Raw genomic sequence first — 23,032 nt, 5'->3', positions numbered from 1 at the left:
GCTGTTGCTCAGCCCAGGCCAGACAAGGCTTGCCGTTGCTCATCCCAGGCCACACAAGGCTTGCCGTTGCTCAGCCCAGGCCACATAAGGCTTGCTGTTGCTCAGCCCAGGCCAGACAAGGCTTGCCGTTGCTCATCCCAGGCCAGACAAGGCTTGCCGTTGCTCAGCCCAGGCCAGGCCAGACAAAGACAAAGCCTGCGTCCAAAATGACACCCTATTTGGGAGAAAGGCAGAGGCCTCTCTTTCATGAGAGAATATTTATTCTGTGGAAATAGCTCTGGTTACATTCCACTGTTCTGCTCTGCTCTGTCCTGCTCTGTCCTGCTCTGCTCTGCTCTGTCCTCCTCTGCTCTGTCCTGCTCTGCTCTGTCCTGCTCTGTCCTGCTCTGCTCTGTCCTGCTCTGTCCTGCTCTGCTCTGTCCTGCTCTGTCCTGCTCTGCTCTGTCCTGCTCTGCTCTGTTCTGCTCTGCTCTGTCCTCCTCTGCTCTGTCCTGCTCTGCTCTGTCCTGCTCTGCTCTGTTCTGCTCTGCTCTGTCCTGCTCTGCTCTGTTCTGCTCTGCTCTGTTCTGTTCTTCTCTGTTCTTCTCTGTCCTGTTCTTCTCTGTCCTTCTCTGTTCTTCTCTGTTTCTCTGTTCTTCCCTCTTCTTCTCTGTCCTTCTCTGTCCTGCTCTGCTCTGAGCTGCTGAATGAGTATGGATGTGCGCACGCACACACACACATGCACACACGCACACACACACACACACAAGCACATGCAGGCACACATACACACATACACACATGCACACAAACACACATGTAAGACTATCGGTGGTGCCGTTTGCACTCCATTAAAATACAAGTACTAACAGCAGTTAGGACCACTTCTATAACCTGGTATTTTACCATGCTATTACAATTCAGTCTTCAAGTTGGAGACCACTGGAATCACCCCATCTCTCTCTCTCTCTCTCTCTTTCTCTCTCTCTCTCTCTCTCTCTCTCTCTCTCTCTCTCTCTCTCTCTCTCTCTCTCTCCTCTCTCTCTCTCTCTCTCTCTCTCTCTCTCTCTCTCTCGCTTCGCAATTCACTGAACCAATTATCTTGTTTAAGTGGTTAAAGTCATTGGTGTGACTGCTTGACTCCTCTCAACACACAAAGCAAAGGAAAACAACTTAATAAACACAGATTTATTAGTTAATTGGTGTTTAAATGGCTTCAAGCTGTTACAAGATGAACGGCTAATAGACGGTAAGAAAAAAGAAAGCCCTACTTAACATCGCTACACTAAGGACTTTTATTTTTATTTATTTCGCCTTTATTTAACCAGGTAGGCAAGTTGAGAACAAGTTCTCATTTACAATTGCGACCTGGCCAAGATAAAGCAAAGCAGTTCGACAACATACAACAATACAGAGTTACACATGGAGTAAAACAAACATACAGTCAATAATACAGTAGAAAAATAAGTCTATATACAATGTGAGCAAATGAGGTGAGATAAGGGAGGTAAAGGCAAAAAAGGCCATGGTGGCAAAGTAAATACAATATAGCAAGTAAAACACTGGAATGGTAGATTTGTAGTGGAAGAAAGTGCAAAGTAGAAATAGAAATAATGGGGTGCAAATGAGCAAAATAAATAAATAAATAAATAAATACAGTAGGGGAAGAGGTAGTTGTTTGGGCTAAATTATAGATGGGCTATGTACAGGTGCAGTGATCTGTGAGCTGCTCTGACAGCTGGTGCTTAAAGCTAGTGAGGGAGATAAGTGTTTCCAGTTTTAGAGATTTTTGTAGTTCATTCCAGTCATTGGCAGCAGAGAACTGGAAGGAGAGTCGGCCAAAGGAGGAATTGGCTTTGGGGGTGACCAGAGAGATATACCTGCTGGAGCGTGTGCTACAGGTGGGTGCTGCTATGGTGACCAGTGAGCGGAGATAAGGGGGGACTTTACCTAGCAGGGTCTTGTAGATGACCTGGAGCCAGTGGGTTTGGCGACGAGTATTAAGCGAGGGCCAACCAACGAGAGCGTACAGGTCGCAGTGGTGGGTAGTATATGGGGCTTTGGTGACAAAACGGATGGCACTGTGATAGACTGCATCCAGTTTATTGAGTAGGGTATTGGAGGCTATTTTGTAAATGACATCGCCGAAGCCGAAGTTTGTAGTTGTCCACATATTCTAAGTCAGAACCGTCCAGAGTAGTGATGCTGGACGGGCGGGCAGGTGCAGGCAGTGATCGGTTGAAGAGCATGCATTTAGTTTTACTTGTATTTAAGAGCAGTTGGAGGCCACGGATGGAGAGTTGTATGGCATTGAAGCTTGTCTGGAGGGTTGTTAACACAGTGTCCAGAGAAGGGCCAGAAGTATACAGAATGGTGTCGTCTGCGTAGAGGTGGATCAGAGATTCACCAGCAGCAAGAGCGACATCATTGATGTATACAGAGAAAAGAGTTGGCCCAAGAATTGAACCCTGTGGCACTCCCATAGAGACGACCAGAGGCCCGGACAACAGGCCCTCCGATTTGACACACTGAACTCTATCTGAGAAGTAGTTGGTGAACCAGGTGAGGCATTTGAGAAACCAAGGCTGTCGAGTCTGCCGATGAGGATGTGGTGATTGACAGAGCCGAAAGCTTTGGACAGGTCAATGAATACGGCAGCACAGTATTGTTTCTTATCGATGGCGGTTACGATATCGTTTAGGACCTTGAGCGTGGCTGAGGTGCACCCATGACCAGCTCTGAAACCAGATTGCATAGCAGAGAAGGTGCGGTGGGATTCGAAATGGTCGGTAATCTGTTTGTTGACTTGGCTTTCGAAGACCTTAGAAAGGCAGGGTAGGATAGATATAGGTCTGTAGCAGTTTGGGTCAAGAGTGTCCCCTCCTTTGAAGAGGGGGATGACAGCAGCTGCTTTCCAATCTTTGGGAATCTCAGACGACACGAAAGAGAGGTTGAACAGGCTAGTAATAGGGGTTGCAACAATTTCGGCAGATCATTTTAGAAAGAAAGGGTCCAGATTGTCTAGCCCGTCTGATTTGTAGGGGTCCAGATTCTGCAGCTCTTTCAGAACATCAGCTGACTGGATTTGGGAGAAGGAGAAATGGGGAAGGCTTGGGCGAGTAGCTGTACTGTTGACCGCGGTATGGGTAGCCAGGTGGAAAGCATGGCCAGCCGTAGAAAAATGCTTGTTGAAATTCTCAATTATAGTGGATTTATCGGTGGTGACAGAGTTTCCTATCCTCAGTGCAGTGGGCATCTGGGAGGAGGTGTTCTTATTCTCCATGGACTTTACAGTGTCCCAGAACTTTTTGGAGTTTGTGTTGCAGGAAGCAAATTTCTGCTTGAAAAAGCTAGCCTTGGCTTTTCTAACTGCCTGTGTATATTGGTTTCTAACTTCCCTGAAAAGTTGCATATCACGGGGGCTGTTCAATGCTAATGCAGAACGCCAGAGGATGTTTTTGTGTTGGTTAAGGGCAGTCAGGTCTGGAGAGAACCAAGGGCTATATCTGTTCCTGGTTCTACATTTCTTGAATGGGGCATGCTTATTTAAGATGGTGAGGAAGGCTTTTTTTTTAAATAACCAGGCATCCTCTACTGACGGGATGAGGTCAATATCCTTCCAGGATACCCGGGCCAGGTCGATTAGAAAGGCTTGCTCGCTGAAATGTTTCAGGGAGCGTTTGACAATGATGAGTGGAGGTCCTTTGACCGCTGACCCATTACGGATGCAGGCAATGAGGCAGTGATCGCTGAGATCTTGGTTGAAAACAGCAGAGGTGTATTTAGAGGGCAAGTTGGTTAGGATGATATCTATGAGGGTGCCTGTGTTTACAGCTTTGGGGTGGTACCTGGTAGGTTCATTGATAATTTGTGTGAGATTGAAGGCATCAAGCTCAGATTGTAGGATGGCTGGAGTGTTAAGCATGTCCCAGTTTAGGTCACCTAGCAGCACGAGCTCTGAATATAGATGGGGGGCAATCAGTTCACATATGGTGTCCAGAGCACAGCTGGGGGCAGAGGGTGGTCTATAGCAGGCGGCAACGGTGAGAGACTTGTTTTTAGAGAGATGGATTTTTAAAAGTAGAAGTTCAAATTGTTTGTGTACAGACCTGGATAGTAGGACAGAACTCTGCAGGCTATCTCTGCAGTAGATTGCAACACCGCCCCTTTGGCCGTTCTATCTTGTTTGAAAATGTTGTAGTTAGGGATGAAGATTTCAGAGTTTTTGGTGGACTTCCTAAGCCAGGATTCAGACACGGCTAGGACATCTGGGTTGGCAGAGTGTGCTAAAGCAGTGAATAAAACAAACTTAGGGAGGAGGGCTTCTAATGTTAACATGCATGAAACCAAGGCTATTATGGTTACAGAAGTCATCCAAAGAGAGCGCCTGGGGAATAGGAGTGGAGCTAGGCACTGCAGGACCTGGATTCACCTCTACATCACCAGAGGAACAGAGGAGGAGTAGGATAAGGGTACGGCTAAAAGCTATGAGAATTGGTCGTCTATGACGTCCGGAATAGAGAGTAAAAGGAGAAGGTTTCTGGGGGCGATAAAATAGCTTCAACGTATAATGTACAGACAAAGGTATGGTAGGATGTGAATACAGTGGAGGTAAACCTAGGCATTGAGTGATGATGAGAGAGATATTGTCTCTAGAAACATCATTGAAACCAGAAGATGTCATAGCATGTGTGGGTGGTGGAACTGAAAGGTTGGATAAGGTATAATGAGCAGGGCTAGAGGCTCTACAGTGAAATAAGCCAATAAACACTAACCAGAACAGCAATGGACAAGGCATATTGACATTAAGGAGAGGCATACTTAGCCGAGTGATCATAAGGGTCCAGTGAGATTCAGACAGCTAGCCGGGCCATAGGTTGCAAGCTGGCAGAAGATGGAGGGAGGTCTGTTTTTAGCCACCTCATGTGTTTCCGTCTGTAGATTAGTGGGGTTCCGTGTGGTAGGGGGGACCAGTCCAATTGGCAAAATATTTATAGTTATAGTGGCCCACGAAAATTGTCCTATAGACCTATTCAGATAGCAGCCGATAAGACAGCTAACGATTAGCGGGCCGCAGATGAGCGTTCCGGTTACGTTGCGACGGAGGGACCGGTTGAAATAACTCCCTCGGGCAGATAACGTCGGTAGTCCAGTCGTGAAAGCCCGATGGGGCTCCGCATCAGCAGTAAAACGGGTCCGGAGAGGTGATTGTAGCCCAGGAGTGGCTGATGGAACTCTTCAGCTGGCTAGCTCCGGAATAATTGATGTTAGCTCCGGGACCGACGTTAACCAATAGTCACTCAGGTAGCAGCTAGCTAGCTGCAAGATCCAGGTGTCAATGTCCAGAGCCTGCGGTAGAAATCCGGGGATATGGAGAGAAAATAGGTCCGGTAAGCTCTGGTCTGAGTCGCGCTGGCGATAGCTTTTCAAGCTAAGGGATAGCTGATGACCGCCAACCGTGGCTAGCTGAACTCCGACATTGGCCAGTGAACTGGCTAACCTCTGGCTAACCTCTGGCTAGCTTCTGTTGTGGATTTCAGATTTGAGGTAAATAATACTTTTTTTTAAATTGGTGAGGCCGGGTTGCAGGAGAGTGTTTTGAGGTTGAGTTTTTAGAAAAAAAGATATAAAAAGATATGCGAAGAAAATATGTAAATATATATATACACGTCTGACATCGCAACACTAAGGATACCAACTTAACATCGCAACACTAAGGATACCGACTTAACATCGCAACACTAAGGATACCTACTTAACATCGCAACACTAAGGATACCTACTTAACATCGCAACACTAAGGATACCGACTTAACATCGCAACACTAAGGTCTAAGAGCCAAGGAGGGATTCCTCTTCCCTAAGTTATTACACACACACTGTCGATAAAAACCAACACGCTCACTCTCTCTCTCTGTGTGTGTATGAGAGAGAGAGGGAGAGAGAGAGAGGAAGATAGAAAGAGAGACAGACAGAGAGAGGGACAGACAGAGAGACAGACATAGACAGAGAGAGAGAGAGACAGAGAGAGACAGAGACAGAGAGAGAGAGAGAGAGAGAGATAGAGAGAGACAGAGAGAGAGAGAACATTGATGATCTTCTTGGCCTTCCTGTGACACCGGGTGGTGTAGATGTCCCGGAGGGCAGGCAGCGTGCCCTCGATGATGTGTTGGGCTGACCACACCACCCTCTGGAGAGCACTGTGGTTGCGGACAATACAATTGCTGTACCAGGCGGTGATACAATCCGACAAGATGCTCTCAGTGGTGCATCTGTAGAAGTTTGTGAGGGTCTTAGGGGCAAAGCCACATTTCTTCAGCCTCCTGAGGTTGAAGAAGCTCTGTTACACCTTCTTCAACACACTGTCTGTTTCCAGGAACTTTAAGCTTTTCATCCTGTCGATGTGGATAGGGGGGCGTGCTCTCTCTGCTGTTTCCTGAAGTCCACAACCAGCTCCTTTGTTTTGTTGACGTTGAGGGACAGGTTATTTTCCTGGCACCACTCCGCCAGGGCCCTCACCTCCTTCCTGTAGACTGTCTCGTCATTGTTGGTAATCAGGCGTCTGCAAACGTGATGAGTTGGAGACATGTGTGGCCACGCAGTCAGGTGAATTCATCTCCCAGTGTCTGGTGGAAAGCAGACTGAACCAGGTTTTTTCTCTAGGATTTAGCCTGTGTTTAGCTTAATTCTGTTTCTTTTCATCCTGAAAAACTCCCCAGCCCTTAACGATTACAAGGATACCCATAACACGATGCAGCCACCACTATGCTTGAAAATATGGAGAGTGATTCTCAGTCATGTGTTGTATTAGATTTGCCCCAAATATAACACTTTGTATTCAGGACAAAAAGTGAATTGCTTTGCCACATTGTTTGCAGTATTCCTTTAGTGCCTCGTTGCAAACAGGATGCATGTGTTGGGACTTATAACAAAAGGGTTTGAAAACTTATTGACTCAAGACATTTCAGATTTCATTTGTAATGAATAATACAACAACAACAGCAACATTTGACTTTGACATTATGGGATAGGGTGTGAAAGGCCAGTGAAAGAAAAATCTTCATTTAATACATTTTAAATTCAGGTTTGTATTTAAACCCACAATTGCTATTGTTTTTTTTTTCAAGGTCCCTTTTGTGCTCCCTTCTTTCTTTTTTTATGTAAACAACTGACATATTTAAGTCTTTTAAATATAGAAAGTCTCCACTTACACAAGGCCTAGATGTTGTGTATGGGTTTGAGTTGACCATTGACATGCTTATACATAGGCCACAGCTGATTAGACTGCAAACAACCCCCCCCCCCCCCCCACCACCACCACCACCTCCCGCCAAAAAAATACCAAAGCAGGAAATGTGGATTTGGGCTTTTATTTCATGCAGCTGCCATTGTGTTTAAACGAGTCAAATTTAGACAAAGCATTACACCGTCTGTCTCCCAAACATCCATGTCCATGTCCATCCTAATCAGACTATAAAGTAACTCTTCAGAAATACAATCCTCAGTATAAAACATCCATGTCCATCCTAATCAGACTATAAAGTAACTCTTCAGAAATACAATCCTCAGTATAAAACATCCATGTCCATCCATCCTAATCAGACTAAAATCCTCTGCCATCCTCTGGATTTCAACGGAAACGACATTAAATGAATTAAAGTGACACTTCTTCAAATCAACCTTGAATTACAGCTTTAACTTTAATGGAAATAACTGCACACGTCTCCATCACAAATGATTTTAGTAACATCATAAATCTTTAGTGTCTGTGGTTTATATGTCGTTCAAGCCACGGGAAATTGTCTCGGAGGCTTAAAAACACATTGTGGAGACTTATTAATCAATTATTAATATCAACCTATGAGGTTTTGAGGAGAAAAACAGTACACGACTCAGATACAACCTTGAAATTATTATCATTATTAGAGCTAGTAATTATTAGCATTAAATACTATAAATATTGCTAATAATATCTGCCATTATAGCTAAAACACCCATTAATTCCTAATCCGCAGCAGTAATTACAGCATGGCTCAGGTTTTTTTGTCAGGCTCGTTCTGCTTCCTGAGAGTAAGACAATTTAAAACTAGTCTCAGAGGCAGAGAGAGGAGGGAGAGAGAGAGAGAGAGAGAGAAAAGAGATAGATAGAAAGAAAGAGAGAGAGAGGCAGGGAGAGAGATGGGAAGAGCAGAGAGAGAGACGGGAAGAGGAGAGAGAGGCAAAGAGAGAGAGACAGAGAGAGAGAGAGAGAGAGAGAGAGATGGGAAGAGGAGAGAGAGAGATGAGAAAGGGGCTAGGAATACGGCTGGGCGATATGGAAGGAATCCAGGTTTCGTGACTGCTTCCCTCTTCTCCTTGTTTCGTCTTTATTTTGAATGTAATCAGTCTCTTTTTGACTGACAGGCGTGACCAAAACAGATCATGTTGAATAGAGAAAGCAGGGAACAGTCAGGCTTGCATTGGAAGTACTTTATCTGTCTACGTCCCAAACGGCATCCTATTCCCTACATAGCACATGTTTTTAACCTCCTATATAGGACGCCATTTGGAACAGAGTCTGTGTAGAAGTAGATCAAATGGAACGTTGCAGGATATTATTAAGACAGTATTTACCCCTGAACGGTGTCTTAATAATGCTATGCCCGATTAGGAGAACAAAAATATGGCATGCCATCAGGGCCTATCTTCCGCCTTCACCCAAATCTCTCCTCATACAGTGGAACTCTGTGACAGAGACACACACACACACACACACACACACACACACACACACACACACACACACACACACGGAACTCTGGCACAGCCAGAAGAGGGGCTGAGCTTCACTGACTGTTTATGTACAGCTTTGCTTTTCTCTCACAAAAGAAAAATAGAAATGCCACAGATGGATTTTTAGTGATCACCTCCTCTGATGTTTCAGCTTGAAAAGATAAATAAAATAAAAATAGCTTACATTTAGGTCTGTGTACAGTACACTTATAAGATTTGGGGTTTTCTTTTTTTTTTTTTCTTCTTCTTTGTTTGTCAATTCACACTTTTATTAAACATTTCCTCCCCTCTGTCGTTTGCCAATTCCAAGTTGCGTAGCAACAGGGTGTTCGTACCCGCCTCCCACCCTTCCTTGCCACCCTACAATACAATTCACATGGCACCCTACTCCCTATAAAGTGCACTTCTTTAAAGTAAAGTAGTGAAAGTAGTGAACTATAATGGCATTAGGGACGCAGCCTAAAACGAGGAGCGTTACATGGAAGTTGCCAAGACCTTAAATAACCATTGGGATCTTAAAAACAGACAGTGAGCGAGCGAGGTATCTAGAAGATGAAAGAGTTACGTGTCCTTATATTTTAGGATAATCCCATATTGCCATTATAAAAAATTTAAAAAAAATGTGGGTGATTCAATATTAAATGCTTAATCCAACTCCTGATAGACTAGGCCTATGCATTGGCATTAGGCTTGTCAACCACACATTCATCCATACACAAACAACACTGTGCTTAGGCCTCCTTAGAGACAGGAAGCAGTGGCCTCCTTAGAAACAGGAAGCAGTGGCCTCCTTAGAAATAGGAATCAGTGGCCTCCTTAGAGACAGGAAGCAGTGGCCTCCTTAGAGACAGGAAGCAGTGGCCTCCTTGGAGACAGGAAGCAGTGGCCTCCTTGGAGACAGGAAGCAGTGGCCTCCTTAGAGACAGGAAGCAGTGGCCTCCTTAGACACAGGAAGCAGTGGCCTCCTTAGAGACAGGAAGCAGTGGCCTCCTTAGAAACAGGAAGCAGTGGCCTCCTTAGAGACAGGAAGCAGTGGCCTCCTTAGAAACATGAAGCAGTGGCCTCCTTAGACACAGGAAGCAGTGGCCTCCTTAGAAACAGGAAGCAGTGGCCTCCTTAGAGACAGGAGCAGTGGCCTCCTTAGAGACAGGAAGCAGTGGCCTCCTTAGAAACAGGAAGCAGTGGCCTCCTTAGAAACAGGAAGCAGTGGCCTCCTTAGAGACAGGAAGCAGTGGCCTCCTTAGAGACAGGAAGCAGTGGCCTCCTTAGAAACAGGAAGCAGTGGCCTCCTTAGAAACAGGAAGCCGTGCATCAGTAGCATGGTCTAAGTTAGGAACTGACTCATTCAATACCTCCAAAAAACCAGGACACTATCCATGCCAGAATCTCTTCTCTCCTTTCAGAAAATGTTTAAAGATATATATATATATACAGTACCAGTCAAAAGTTTGGAAACACCTACTCATTCCAGGATTTTTCTTTACTTTTACTATTTTCTACACTGTAGAATAATAGTGAAGACATCAAAACTATGAAATAACACATATGGAATCATGTAGTAACCAAAAAAGTGTTAAACAAATCAAAATAGATGATCTATTTTAGATTCTACAAAGTAGCCACCCTTTGCCTTGATGACAGCTTTGCACACTCTTAGCATTCTCTCAAGCAGCTTTATGATCAATGCTTTTCCAACAGTCTTGAAGGAGTTCCCAAATATGCTGAGCACTTATGCTGCTTTTCCTTCACTCTGTGGTCCAAATTATCCCAAACCATCTGAACTGTGTTGAGGTCGGGTAATTATGGAGGCCAGGTCATCTGATGCAGCACTCCATCACTCTCCTGCTTGGTCAAATAGCCCTTACACAGCCTGGAGGTGTGTTTTGGGTCATTGTCCTGTTGAAAAACTAATGATAGCTCCACTAAGCGCAAACCAGATGGGATGGCGTATCGCTGCAGAATGCTGTGGTAGCCATGCTGGTTAAGTGTGCCTTAAATTTTAAATAAATCACTGACAGTGTCACCAGCAAAGCACCCCCAAACCATCACACCTCCTCCTCCATGCTTCACGGTGGGAACCACACATGCAGAGATCATCCGTTCACCTACTCTCACAAAGAACCAACAATTTCAAATTTAGACTCATCAGATCAAAGGACAGATTTCCACCGGTCTAATGGGCATTGCTCGTGTTTCTTGGCCCAAGCAAGTCTCTTCTTATAAATGGTGTTCTTTAGTAGTGGTTTCTTTGCAGAAATTTGACCATGAAGGCCTGATTCACGCAGTCTCCTCTGACAGTTGATGTTGAGATGCGTCTGTTACTTGAACTCTGTGAAGCATTTGTTTGGGCTGGAATCTGAGATGCAGTTAACTCTAATGGACTTATCCTCTGTAATAGAGGTAACTCTGGGTTGGCGGTCCTCGTGAGAGACAGTTTCATCACAGCACTTGATGGTTTTTGCAACAGCACTTGAAGAAACTTTCAAAGTTCGTGAATATTTAGAGATTGACTGACCTTCCTGTCTTAAAGTAATGATGGACTGTCATTTCTCTTTATTTATTTGAGCTGTTCTTGCCATAATATGGACTTGGTCTTTTACCAAATAGGGCTATCTTCTGTATACCACCCCTACCTTGTAACAACACAAATGATTGGCTCAAATGCATTAAGGAAACAAATTCCACAAATTAACTTTTAACAAAGCACACCTGTTAATTTAAATGCATTCCAGGTGGCTACCTCATGAAGCTGGTTGAGAGAATGCCAAGAGTGTGGCTACTTTGAAGAATCTCAAATATAAAATATATTTTCATTTGTTTAACACTTTTGGTTATTACATGATTCCATATGTGTTATTTCATAGTTTGAATGTCTTCACTACTATTCTACAATGTACAAAACAGTAAAAAATAAACAAAAACCCTGGAATGAGTAGGTATGTCCAAACTTTTGACTGGTACTGTATATACAGTGAGGGAAAAAAGTATTTGATTCCCTGCTGATTTTGTACGTTTGCCCACTGACAAAGAAATGATCAGTCTATAATTTTAATGGTAGGTTTATTTGAACACTCTTAAAGGGAGTGCTCCTAATCTCAGCTTGTTACCTGTATAAAAGACACCTGTCCACAGAAGCAATCAATCAATCAGATTCCAAACTCTCCACCATGGCCAAGACCAAAGAGCTCTCCAAGGATGTCAGGGACAAGATTGTAGACTTACACTAGGCTGGAATGGGCTACAAGACCATCGCCAAGCAGCTTGGTGAGAAGGTGACTACAGTAGGTGCGATTATTCTCAAATGGAAGAAACACAAAAGAACTGTCAATCTCCCTCGGCCTGGGGCTCCATGCAAGATCTCACCTCGTGGAGTTGCAATGATCATGAGAATGGTGAGGAATCAGCCCAGAACTACACGGGAGGATCTTGTCAATGATCTCAAGGCAGCTGGGACCATAGTCACCAAGAAAACAATTGATAACACACTACGCCGTGAAGGACTGAAATCCTGCAACGCCCGCAAGGTCCCCCTGCTCAAGAAAGCACATATAAATGCCCGTCTGAAGTTTGCCAATGAACATCTGAATGATTCAGAGGACAACTGGTGAAAGTGTTGTGGTCAGATGAGACCAAAATGGAGCTCTTTGGCATCAACTCAACTCACCGTGTTTGGAGGAGGAGGAATGCTGCCTATGACCCCAAGAACACCATCCCCACCGTCAAACATGGAGGTGGACACATTATGCTTTGGGGGTGTTTTCTGCTAAGGGGACAGGACAACTTCACCTCATCGATGGACGGGGCCATGTACCGTCAAATCTTGGGTGAGAACCTCCTTCCCTCAGCCAGGGCATTGAAAATGGGTCGCGGATGGGTATTCCAGCATGACAATGACCCAAAACACACGCCAAGGCAACAAAGGAGTGGCTCAAGAAGAAGCACATTAAGGTCCTGGAGTGGCCTAGCCAGTCTCCAGACCTTAATCCCATAGAAAATCTGTGGAGGGAGCTGAAGGTTCGAGTTGCCAAACGTCAGCCTCGAAACCTTAATGACTTGGAGAAGATCTGCAAAGAGGAGTGGGACAAAATCCCTCCTGAGATGTATGCAAACCTGGTGGCCAACTACAAGAAACGTCTGACCTCTGTGATTGCCAACAAGGGTTTTGCCACCAAGTACTAAGTCATGTTTTGCAGAGGGGTCAAATACTTATTTCCCACATTAAAATGCAAATCAATTTATACAATTTTTGACATGCGTTTTTCTTGATTTTTTTGTTGTTATTCTGTCTCTCACTGTTCAAATAAACCTACCATTAAAATTATAGACTGATCATTTCTTTGTCAGTGGGCAAACTAACAAAATCAGCAAGGGATCAAATACTATTTTCCCTCACTGTATATATATATTTTACATATATTCCTTTGTCGCACATCCACTGCTCTTTAACACACCCACAAGTACAATATCCACTGGTATGTTACCATAGCAGAAATTAAAATCTTGATATAGTGGTGCATTGGAATATGACGATACAAATTATGCTACAAAGCCACATGAAATGACCAACCTACAGAAAGAAATGACCTACCTACAGTATAGAGAGAAATAGTCTACCTACAGTATAGAGAGAAATAGTCTACCTACAGTATAGAGAGAAATAGCCTACCTACAGTATAGAGAGAAATAGTCTACCTACAGTATAGAGAGAAATAGTCTACCTACAGTATAGAGAGAAATAGTCAACCTACAGTATAGAGAGAAATAGTCTACCTACAGTATAGAGAGAAATAGTCTACCTACAGTATAGAGAGAAATAGTCTACCTACAGTATAGAGAGAAATAGTCTACCTACAGTATAGAGAGAAATAGCCTACCTACAGTATAGAGAGAAATAGTCTACCTACAGTATAGAGAGAAATAGTCTACTTACAGTATAGAGAAATAGTCTACCTACAGTATAGAGAGAAATAGTCTACCTACAGTATAGAGAGAAATAGTCTACCTACAGTATAGAGAGAAATAGCCTACCTACAGTATAGAGAGAAATAGTCTACCTACAGTATAGAGAGAAATAGTCTACCTACAGTATAGAGAAATAGTCTACCTACAGTATAGAGAGAAATAGTCTACCTACAGTATAGAGAGAAATAGTCTACTTACAGTATAGAGAGAAATAGTCTACCTACAGTATAGAGAGAAATAGTCTACTTACAGTATAGAGAAATAGTCTACCTACAGTATAGAGAGAAATAGTCTACCTACAGTATAGAGAGAAATAGTCTACCTACAGTATAGAGAGAAATAGTCTACCTATAGAGAGAAATAGTCTACCTACAGTATAGAGAGAAATAGCCTACCTACAGTATAGAGGGAAATAGTCTACCTACAGTATAGAGAAATAGTCTACCTACAGTATAGAGAGAAATAGTCTACCTACAGTATAGAGAGAAATAGCCTACCTACAGTATAGAGAAATAGTCTACCTACAGTATAGAGAGAAATAGTCAACCTACAGTATAGAGAGAAATAGTCTACCTACAGTATAGAGAAATAGTCTACCTACAGTATAGAGAGAAATAGTCTACCTACAGTATAGAGAGAAATAGCCTACCTACAGTATAGAGAGAAATAGTCAACCTACAGTATAGAGAAATAGTCTACCTACAGTATAGAGAGAAATAGTCTACCTACAGTATAGAGAGAAATAGTCTACTTACAGTATAGAGGGAAATAGTCTACCTACAGTATAGAGAAATAGTCTACCTACAGTATAGAGAGAAATAGTCTACCTACAGTATAGAGAGAAATAGTCTACCTACAGTATAGAGAGAAATAGTCTACCTACAGTATAGAGAGAAATAGCCTACCTACAGTATAGAGAGAAATAGTCTACCTACAGTATAGTGAGAAATAGCCTACCTACAGTATAGAGGGAAATAGTCTACCTACAGTATAGAGAAATAGTCTACCTACAGTATAGAGAGAAATAGTCTACCTACAGTATAGAGAGAAATAGCCTACCTACAGTATAGAGAAATAGTCTACCTACAGTATAGAGAGAAATAGTCAACCTACAGTATAGAGAGAAATAGTCTACCTACAGTATAGAGAAATAGTCTACCTACAGTATAGAGAGAAATAGTCTACCTACAGTATAGAGAGAAATAGCCTACCTACAGTATAGAGAGAAATAGTCTACCTACAGTATAGAGAGAAATAGCCTACCTACAGTATAGAGAGAAATAGTCTACCTACAGTATAGAGAGAAATAGTCTACCTACAGTATAGAGAGAAATAGTCTACCTACAGTATAGAGAGAAATAGCCTACCTACAGTATAGAGAGAAATAGTCTACCTACAGTATAGAGAAATAGTCTACCTACAGTATAGAGAGAAATAGTCTACTTACAGTATAGAGGGAAATAGTCTACCTACAGTATAGAGAAATAGTCTACCTACAGTATAGAGAGAAATAGCCTACCTACAGTATAGAGAGAAATAGTCTACCTACAGTATAGAGAGAAATAGCCTACCTACAGTATAGAGAGAAATAGTCTACCTACAGTATAGAGAAATAGTCTACCTACAGTATAGAGAGAAATAGTCTACCTACAGTATAGAGAAATAGTCTACCTACAGTATAGAGAGAAATAGTCTACCTACAGTATAGAGAAATAGTCTACCTACAGTATAGAGAGAAATAGTCTACCTACAGTATAGAGAAATAGTCTACCTACAGTATAGAGAGAAATAGTCTACCTACAGTATAGAGAGAAATAGCCTACCTACAGTATAGAGAGAAATAGCCTACCTATTGAGAGAAATGACAATGCAAAGTCTATTCCAAAACACAAACATGTCTGCCACTGTGCTACAGAGACAAAATAGTGAACCGCAAACCACATAGGTCTACAAACGACAACAGCGTTTAAAAAAAAAAAAAGAATTCAGCATCGCTCTCTTTTAAACCCACAGAAAATTGGCGGTATAGTTGAACTGTATGTAGCAGAACTGCCACTCGTATGATACACCTGCTGTTAATACCCAAAGAGGAAAGGAGTCTTCATTGAGGCCAGACGCTTAAAGAAACATCAGGTATTCTCAGATACGGGAGCTAGTGAGTGGGAGGTCCCAAAGACGTGTGAACAATTTCAATGTACTACACAGCACATGTAAACCCACTACTATCACGGTCAATACCAACAGAGATATTCACAGCTTTAAAAGGGTTATTGATAATAGTGTATGATTTATACGTTTGATTGTGTGTGTGTGTGTGTGTGTGTGTGTGTGTGTGTGTGTGTGTGTGTGTGTGTGTGTGTGTGTGTGTGTGTGTGTGTGTGTGTGTGTGTGTGTGTGTGTGTGTGTGTGTGTGTGTGTGTGTGTGTGTGGTGTACAATGTAATATCTGATGCACAAAGCTAACCCATTAGGCACAAACGTCTATTCAACGTCAATTCAACGTCTATTCAACGTCAATTCAACGTCAATTCTACGTCGGTTCAACGGAATTTCATTGAAATGACATGGAGACAATGTTGATTCAACCAGTGTGTGCCCAGAGGGGAAAAGACATCTCCGATAATATATGTAAACTTGTTAATAAGAGAACAAATGTGACGCTACAAAATAAAATGATAAACAACATGTGCAATATCCACAACTAGAATTGAGTTATTTAAATGAGTTGTGAATGACATACTTGAGCCTGCAAAATGTCCACTTCCCAGGGAGGTTGGTCCGTTTTTACCACTAACAGGAGGAGAGAACATCTGAAAGAAAAATAAACAGTAAGGTACTTTACAAGAGACACTCTTTTATTGTTTGAAAGTTAAATAATAAATCAATCAATCAATAATAGTATGTGTTCTAGTGAAAACGTTTTTTTAATGACTGTGTAGTATTATTATGAGGCTGTAACACACTAACACAATAAAGCATAAGAATGGTCTATGGAGGGAACACAAGCCAATTTCAAGAGGGTGCTTCACACACCCATACCCTAATGGTTTTTCCCTGATGGACTATCCCTGCTGTCTATGATACATGTGGACATCGATATAGCCCTAGTGGGTGTATTCTATATGTATCCTTAAAGCCCTAGTGGGTGTATTCTATATGTATCCTTAAAGCCCTAGTGGGTGTATTCTATATGTATCCTTATAGCCCTAGTGGTGTATTCTATATGTATCCTTATAGCCCTAGTGGTGTATTCTATATGTATCCTTATAGCCCTAGTGGTGTATTCTATATGTATCCTTATAGCCCTAGTGGTGTATTCTATATGTATCCTTATAGCCCTAGTGGTGTATTCTATATGTATCCTTATAGCCCTAGTGGGTGTATTCTATATGTATCCTTATAGCCCTAGTGGTGTATTCTATATGTATCCTTATAGCCCTAGTGGTGTATTCTATATGTATCCTTATAGCCCTAGTGGTGTATTCTATATGTATCCTTATAGCCCTAGTGGGTGTATTCTATATGTGTCCTTATAGCCCTAGTGGGTGTATTCTATATGTATCCTTAAAGCCCTAGTGGTGTATTCTATATGTGTCCTTATAGCCCTAGTGGTGTATTCTATATGTATCCTTATAGCCCTAGTGGTGTATTCTATATGTATCCTTATAGCCCTAGTGGTGTATTCTATATGTATCCTTATAGCCCTAGTGGTGTATTCTATATGTATCCTTAAAGCCCTAGTGGTGTATTCTATATGTATCCTTATAGCCCTAGTGGTGTATTCTATATGTATCCTTAAAGCCCTAGTGGTGTATTCTATATGTGTCCTTATAGCCCTAGTGGTGTATTCTATATGTATCCTTATAGCCCTAGTGGTGTATTCTATATGTATCCTTATAGCCCTAGTGGGTGTAATGTAGCCTACTCCTCAGAAATAACAGCAATGTAATACTGTAGCTGTTAGTAGGTTCCATCTAACGGTAAAAACACTGACCAAATGTCTGGATTATCAAGTAGGATTTTTTTTCTCCCCCTGATACATAAAAAGCGCTTTATATATTTTTCTCAGACAGCTAGCTCGAAGTTGACCAAGAGTTGCGAGCATTATTGGTTTAATGAAAACATGACCGTATAGGCACGTTTCCTTGTCCAAACTTACGAACATAAAGCGTTTCTATAAAGACAAAATATTTGACACAACCAGAACAGGTTTGAATAAAGTCAACTATCCGTTATTCATAACATTAAATAAAAACATAGACATTGTAAAAGTACCTTTAACATATGTGTTATAAAGCATCGACTATTTGTTATTACGTCTTATGGGGCTACTCCCGCATGCAGTTATGACTGGGACTGGTCTACTGACAGAGAGAGCTGTCACTAGAATGCATAAAAACACAAGGAGCAAAACTTATTCAACATGTTCTATTCTAGGACAGAATGAAACAATGAAAAAATACTTAAAAGGGGATATACTACCATTGATGTTGGGAACATTTTCAAATCGCTGTTTCGCATCTATAGAAACAACACAATTACTAATGCAATATCATATTTCTCTGCACATATTTTTGGAAGAAAAAAAACCCACTTAGTAATAGAAAACCACAATTCATTTAACTTTCTTTAAATCATATTGTTTACCCTTGAGTTAAAGACGTACAGAGAAGAAGCAAAAAAATAATACTTTTAAAGAAATAGCCTACCTCACAATGAATACCAAAAAAACATGAGTCTATCTATTGCCATACAAATCAAAAAATATAAACAGCCGCCGATAGGTCGGTGCCTTGGTTTCGGTCATTGCAATATTATAACAATTGCTTACCGCACTGAAATCCAATAAGTCGCTCAGTTCTTTGTCTGTCCCTATGGCAGCCATTCGCTGTTGGTGATGCATTTTAGTAAAATCACACAAACCTAAAAAACATGGAAACAAATAACGGTCAGAGGACGCCAGTTCTCGCACCGATAGGAGGGGTACCGACCTTATCACTCACTATATGAGATCTTCCTCACAATCAACACACGACCGGGAACCCGGAATCGCGCAAATTCCACTTTGCATTAAAATCTATTATATTTCAACGCATCCTTGTGCCACATGAGATTTAGATTTAAACAAAACAAGAATCCGGTAATTGTATGAAAGAAACTAGACATATACGAATGTTTCCCAAAGTCCAGTTCTGACTGTGCAAAAGGCAGTTTAACCGGGAGATCAAGTGACAATCCCGTGCATAGAAAAAATAAATAAATAAACGTTATAAAGACAGCGGGAAATGTATAGAAAACGGACTTGTTAAACTAAGCCAACACAGGCAGTGAAAGTATGACAGAACGTTTGTAAATGGGAATGTGATCATTGAGCTGAGCTGAGTTTGAGCCCCATGTGCGTGTGACAGAATAACAGTCTTAATAACGTTGGTTTCTACAGCCACCTAGCTACCTTTTAATATATCCATACCTGCACTTCTGCTGACCCTGTATTTGGTGCGTTGAAATGTACATTACAAAAGGGGATATAATACAAGTGATTGATATTCCATAAAATAAATATTTGTTTTCATTGATGGGTTTAAAACGCCGATATATTTGTGTTCAACAGAATATCGAGAGCAGGTGAGTGAATGTCGATCCTGTCAACATGTCAAACCACAGAAAATCTTGCTTGGTACATTATGGATAGATATTCCGCTGATGTTGAAAATAACTTTTATATCGATAGTAGCTAGTCTACTTTTAAAAGGGTGAAAAATATTGTATGTCATTACAAGATAACAAAGCCCCTGTTCACTGGGTTGTATGTATTTGTGTAAATTGAGGCTTGAGATCATTGATTTCTAACTGCAACACTGTAGCTGCTGGGAGTCTCTAAATGATGCTGACAAGACTGCGGACGTTATTTCTAGTATCTACTGAAATATAGTGGGACTATAGGTGAGTTGTGTTTTTGGCATCAACACAGGTAGCCTATACTATTCTATCACAGGCGATGAAACGTGCAAATAAAACATATTTTAACGTTACATAAAATAAGTGACTATTTTTGCCCTATTTTCAGAGCTAAGAGACTAACACAGCTAACGTGGACTGGCTAACATGTTGTTGTTTTTCTTCTTCCGCTAAATACTGTCATAAAACGGTGCCTGTCTGTTTTGAGGGGTTAACGGTGGATAGATACCGACACGAACTGTTTGGATATGAACAGTCACAAATACCCGTTACACGTTTGATTGATCAATCAACAATGGTGTCTTCGTCTGTAACCAATAGAAAAGTTTTAGCAGACTGGCTTGTTGAGACTGGCTTGTTGAGACTGGCTTGTCAGACTGGCTTGTTGAGACTGGCTTGTTGAGACTGGCTTGTTCAGACTGGCTTGTCAGACTGGCTTGTTCAGACTGGCTTGTCAGACTGGCTTGTTGAGACTGGCTTGTTGAGACTGGCTTGTCAGACTGGCTTGTTCAGACTGGCTTGTCAGACTGGCTTGTTCAGACTGGCTTGTCAGACTGGCTTGTTGAGACTGGCTTGTTGAGACTGGCTTGTCAGACTGGCTTGTTGAGACTGGCTTGTTCAGACTGGCTTGTTGAGACTGGCCTGTCAGACTGGCTTGTTGAGACTGGCTTGTCAGACTGGCTTGTCAGACTGGCTTGTTGAGACTGGCTTGTTGAGACTGGCTTGTTCAGACTGGCTTGTCAGACTGGCTTGTTCAGACTGGCTTGTCAGACTGGCTTGTTCAGACTGGCTTGTCAGACTGGCTTGTTGAGACTGGCTTGTTCAGACTGGCTTGTTCAGACTGGCTTGTCAGACTGGCTTCAGACTGGCTTGTCAGACTGGCTTGTTCAGACTGGCTTGTTGAGACTGGCTTGTTCAGACTGGCTTGTCAGACTGGCTTGTTGAGACTGGCTTGTTGAGACTGGCTTGTCAGACTGGCTTGTTCAGACTGGCTTGTTGAGACTGGCTTGTCAGACTGGCTTGTTGAGACTGGCTTGTCAGACTGGCTTGTCAGACTGGCTTGTTGAGACTGGCTTGTTCAGACTGGCTTGTTCAGACTGGCTTGTCAGACTGGCTTGTTCAGACTGGCTTGTCAGACTGGCTTGTTCAGACTGGCTTGTCAGACTGGCTTGTTGAGACTGGCTTGTTCAGACTGGCTTGCTCAGACTGGTTTGTCAGACTGGCTTGTCAGACTGGCTTCAGACTGGCTTGTCAGACTGGCTTGTTCAGACTGGCTTGTTGAGACTGGCTTGTCAGACTGGCTTGTCAGACTGGCTTCAGACTGGCTTGTCAGACTGGCTTGTCAGACTGGCTTCAGACTGGCTTGTCAGACTGGCTTGTTCAGACTGGCTTGTTGAGACTGGCTTGTTCAGACTGGCTTGTCAGACTGGCTTGTTGAGACTGGCTTGTTGAGACTGGCTTGTCAGACTGGCTTGTTCAGACTGGCTTGTTGAGACTGGCTTGTCAGACTGGCTTGTTCAGACTGGCTTGTTGAGACTGGCTTGTCAGACTGGCTTGTTCAGACTGGCTTGTCAGACTGGCTTGTTGCGACGTTAGCCAGACAGGCACAGAAGTGAGATGATTCCAACTTGTCTGATAAAACATTTTTTATGAAATCCACCTACTGGGTATGTCGCCAACTGTCCTTGTTGTAAATAAGTTGCACCAACATAAAACATTAAATTACCTTAGTTTGATATGTTTACGTAATCCACAAAAGTGTATATATTTGATTTGCTCTCTATGTGTAAAACTCAACGATAGCTGACGACTTTTGCCTGTGCTAGCGGAGCTATCTAAAAATATTTCTCTTCTCTACGATGTTAGCGACTACATTTGTTTGAAAACTCAAATATGTTTTCCGGTTTAGGGTCAACTTTGTAGCAAAACGTAGTTGTACATCCAGGGTCTGCTTTAAATTAGACCGTTTGGTTTAGTTTTCACATCCTGTGCAGTTAGCTACCAGGCTAGCTGTCTACTTTTCTATTGCTCTGGTCTAGCTCTCAGCCGTGTGTCACTAGTTACCACAGACACAAAGTCGGAATTATGGCTAAACCCCGCCTATTTCTACACTTTATCTTCTTCAAACCTTAACAATAAACTTAAAACCACACTGCTAACCTTGTGCCTAGTGATAAATTAAGACCCCCCCCCCCCCAAAAAAAATGCACATTATTTTGTTTTCATGATTTTTTTAGGATATATCCAATTGGGACTTTGTAGCTGTGGTAACTAGTGGCAGCTCACTTTTTTTCCTGGTTTCGTCCCCATCCGGCGACGTAAATCATTCTCCAAGACCGGTAACGTTGACCAGAATAAACTGAGTGGTGCCGATCAGAAATGTTTTAAAGATGGACAATATTTTTTTTCTTTATAAATTACTGTGTTGACATTTTTGTTGTACAAGTACATACAAATCTGTTTCACTGTGAAACGTTTATTCTGTATTTGTCTGAGAGATGTGTAGTAGGCAATGTTTTGCTTCCTCTCCTCATCACACATAGCCATCCTCACTGTTTTTCAGCAGTTTTGTATATTTATAGGGTGTATTGCTTTAAACAAATAACTATGTTGATACTGTTTTTAATTTAAATTGATCTCCTTCATTTAGACAAACAAGAAACAGAAAGTTAAAATTATCTTCAGAGTATATGAAAGAGTAACCATATAATGTTAAAAAGCAATAGCTTTCAGCTTCTTATCAAGAAGATTCTGAGGACTCACACTAAGCTGATAAGCCTGTAGCGTGGGTCCGCATGTAGAATCTAGTGTGCATCTCACATCCTAAATTACATCCTATTCTCTATATAGTGCACTACTTTTGATTAGAGCTCTGTGCTTGTCCCTGGTCAAATGTAGTGTGCTATATTCGGACTACAGGGTGCCATTTGAATGTATCCAGAGAGCGAGAGCTCCTCTCTTTTCAGAGAAGATGTCAGGTTTTATCATCAGTGCTTGAAAACTGTTTTGTTGACAGCTACGTTTTACGAGAGGGCAAAAAAAAAAAAACCCCACTATGGTGGTGTTGATATCACGTTTGTTTTGGGATATATCCCTTATCACAATTATTATTATTATCACTTATTCACAATTATCATGATTATCACTTACCACTTTATTACAATTATTATTATAATGATCATCACTTACCACTTTATCACAACAATTTATCACTTATTACCGTGTAATATTTGATTTTGAAGACATTTGTTTTAGTGTTAGTGTTAGGGACATCTTCACTCTTATCACAAAGACACTGCATCTCAACTTGTATTTATATATTTTATTTATTGAACCTTTATTTAAACTAGGCAAGTCAGTTA

The 23,032-nt window shown here is 41.9% G+C and overlaps 1 protein-coding gene across 1 annotated transcript in view; it reads right to left on the bottom strand.

Annotated features, from left to right (window-relative positions):
* LOC115160159 (transcription factor 4-like) overlaps positions 1-19,916 on the bottom strand; it is a 163,372-nt gene extending 143,456 nt beyond the window's left edge. Inside the window, exons 1-4 of the mRNA XM_029710530.1 lie at positions 18,716-19,916; positions 18,544-18,635; positions 18,195-18,233; positions 16,453-16,522 (exon numbers count right to left, since the gene is read on the bottom strand). Of these exons, the coding sequence (XP_029566390.1) occupies positions 16,453-16,522; positions 18,195-18,233; positions 18,544-18,615 (181 nt within the window). The 5' untranslated portion in view covers positions 18,616-18,635; positions 18,716-19,916. The remainder of the gene's footprint in view (positions 1-16,452; positions 16,523-18,194; positions 18,234-18,543; positions 18,636-18,715) is intronic.
* Between the last annotated feature and the right edge of the window lie 3,116 nt (positions 19,917-23,032).

This window comes from Salmo trutta, chromosome 23 (genome assembly GCF_901001165.1).
Source record: "Salmo trutta chromosome 23, fSalTru1.1, whole genome shotgun sequence".
Classification (NCBI taxonomy): domain Eukaryota; kingdom Metazoa; phylum Chordata; class Actinopteri; order Salmoniformes; family Salmonidae; genus Salmo; species Salmo trutta.
Note: the sequence above shows the minus strand (reverse complement) of the source record. Positions and strands in the feature narration are given on the sequence as shown.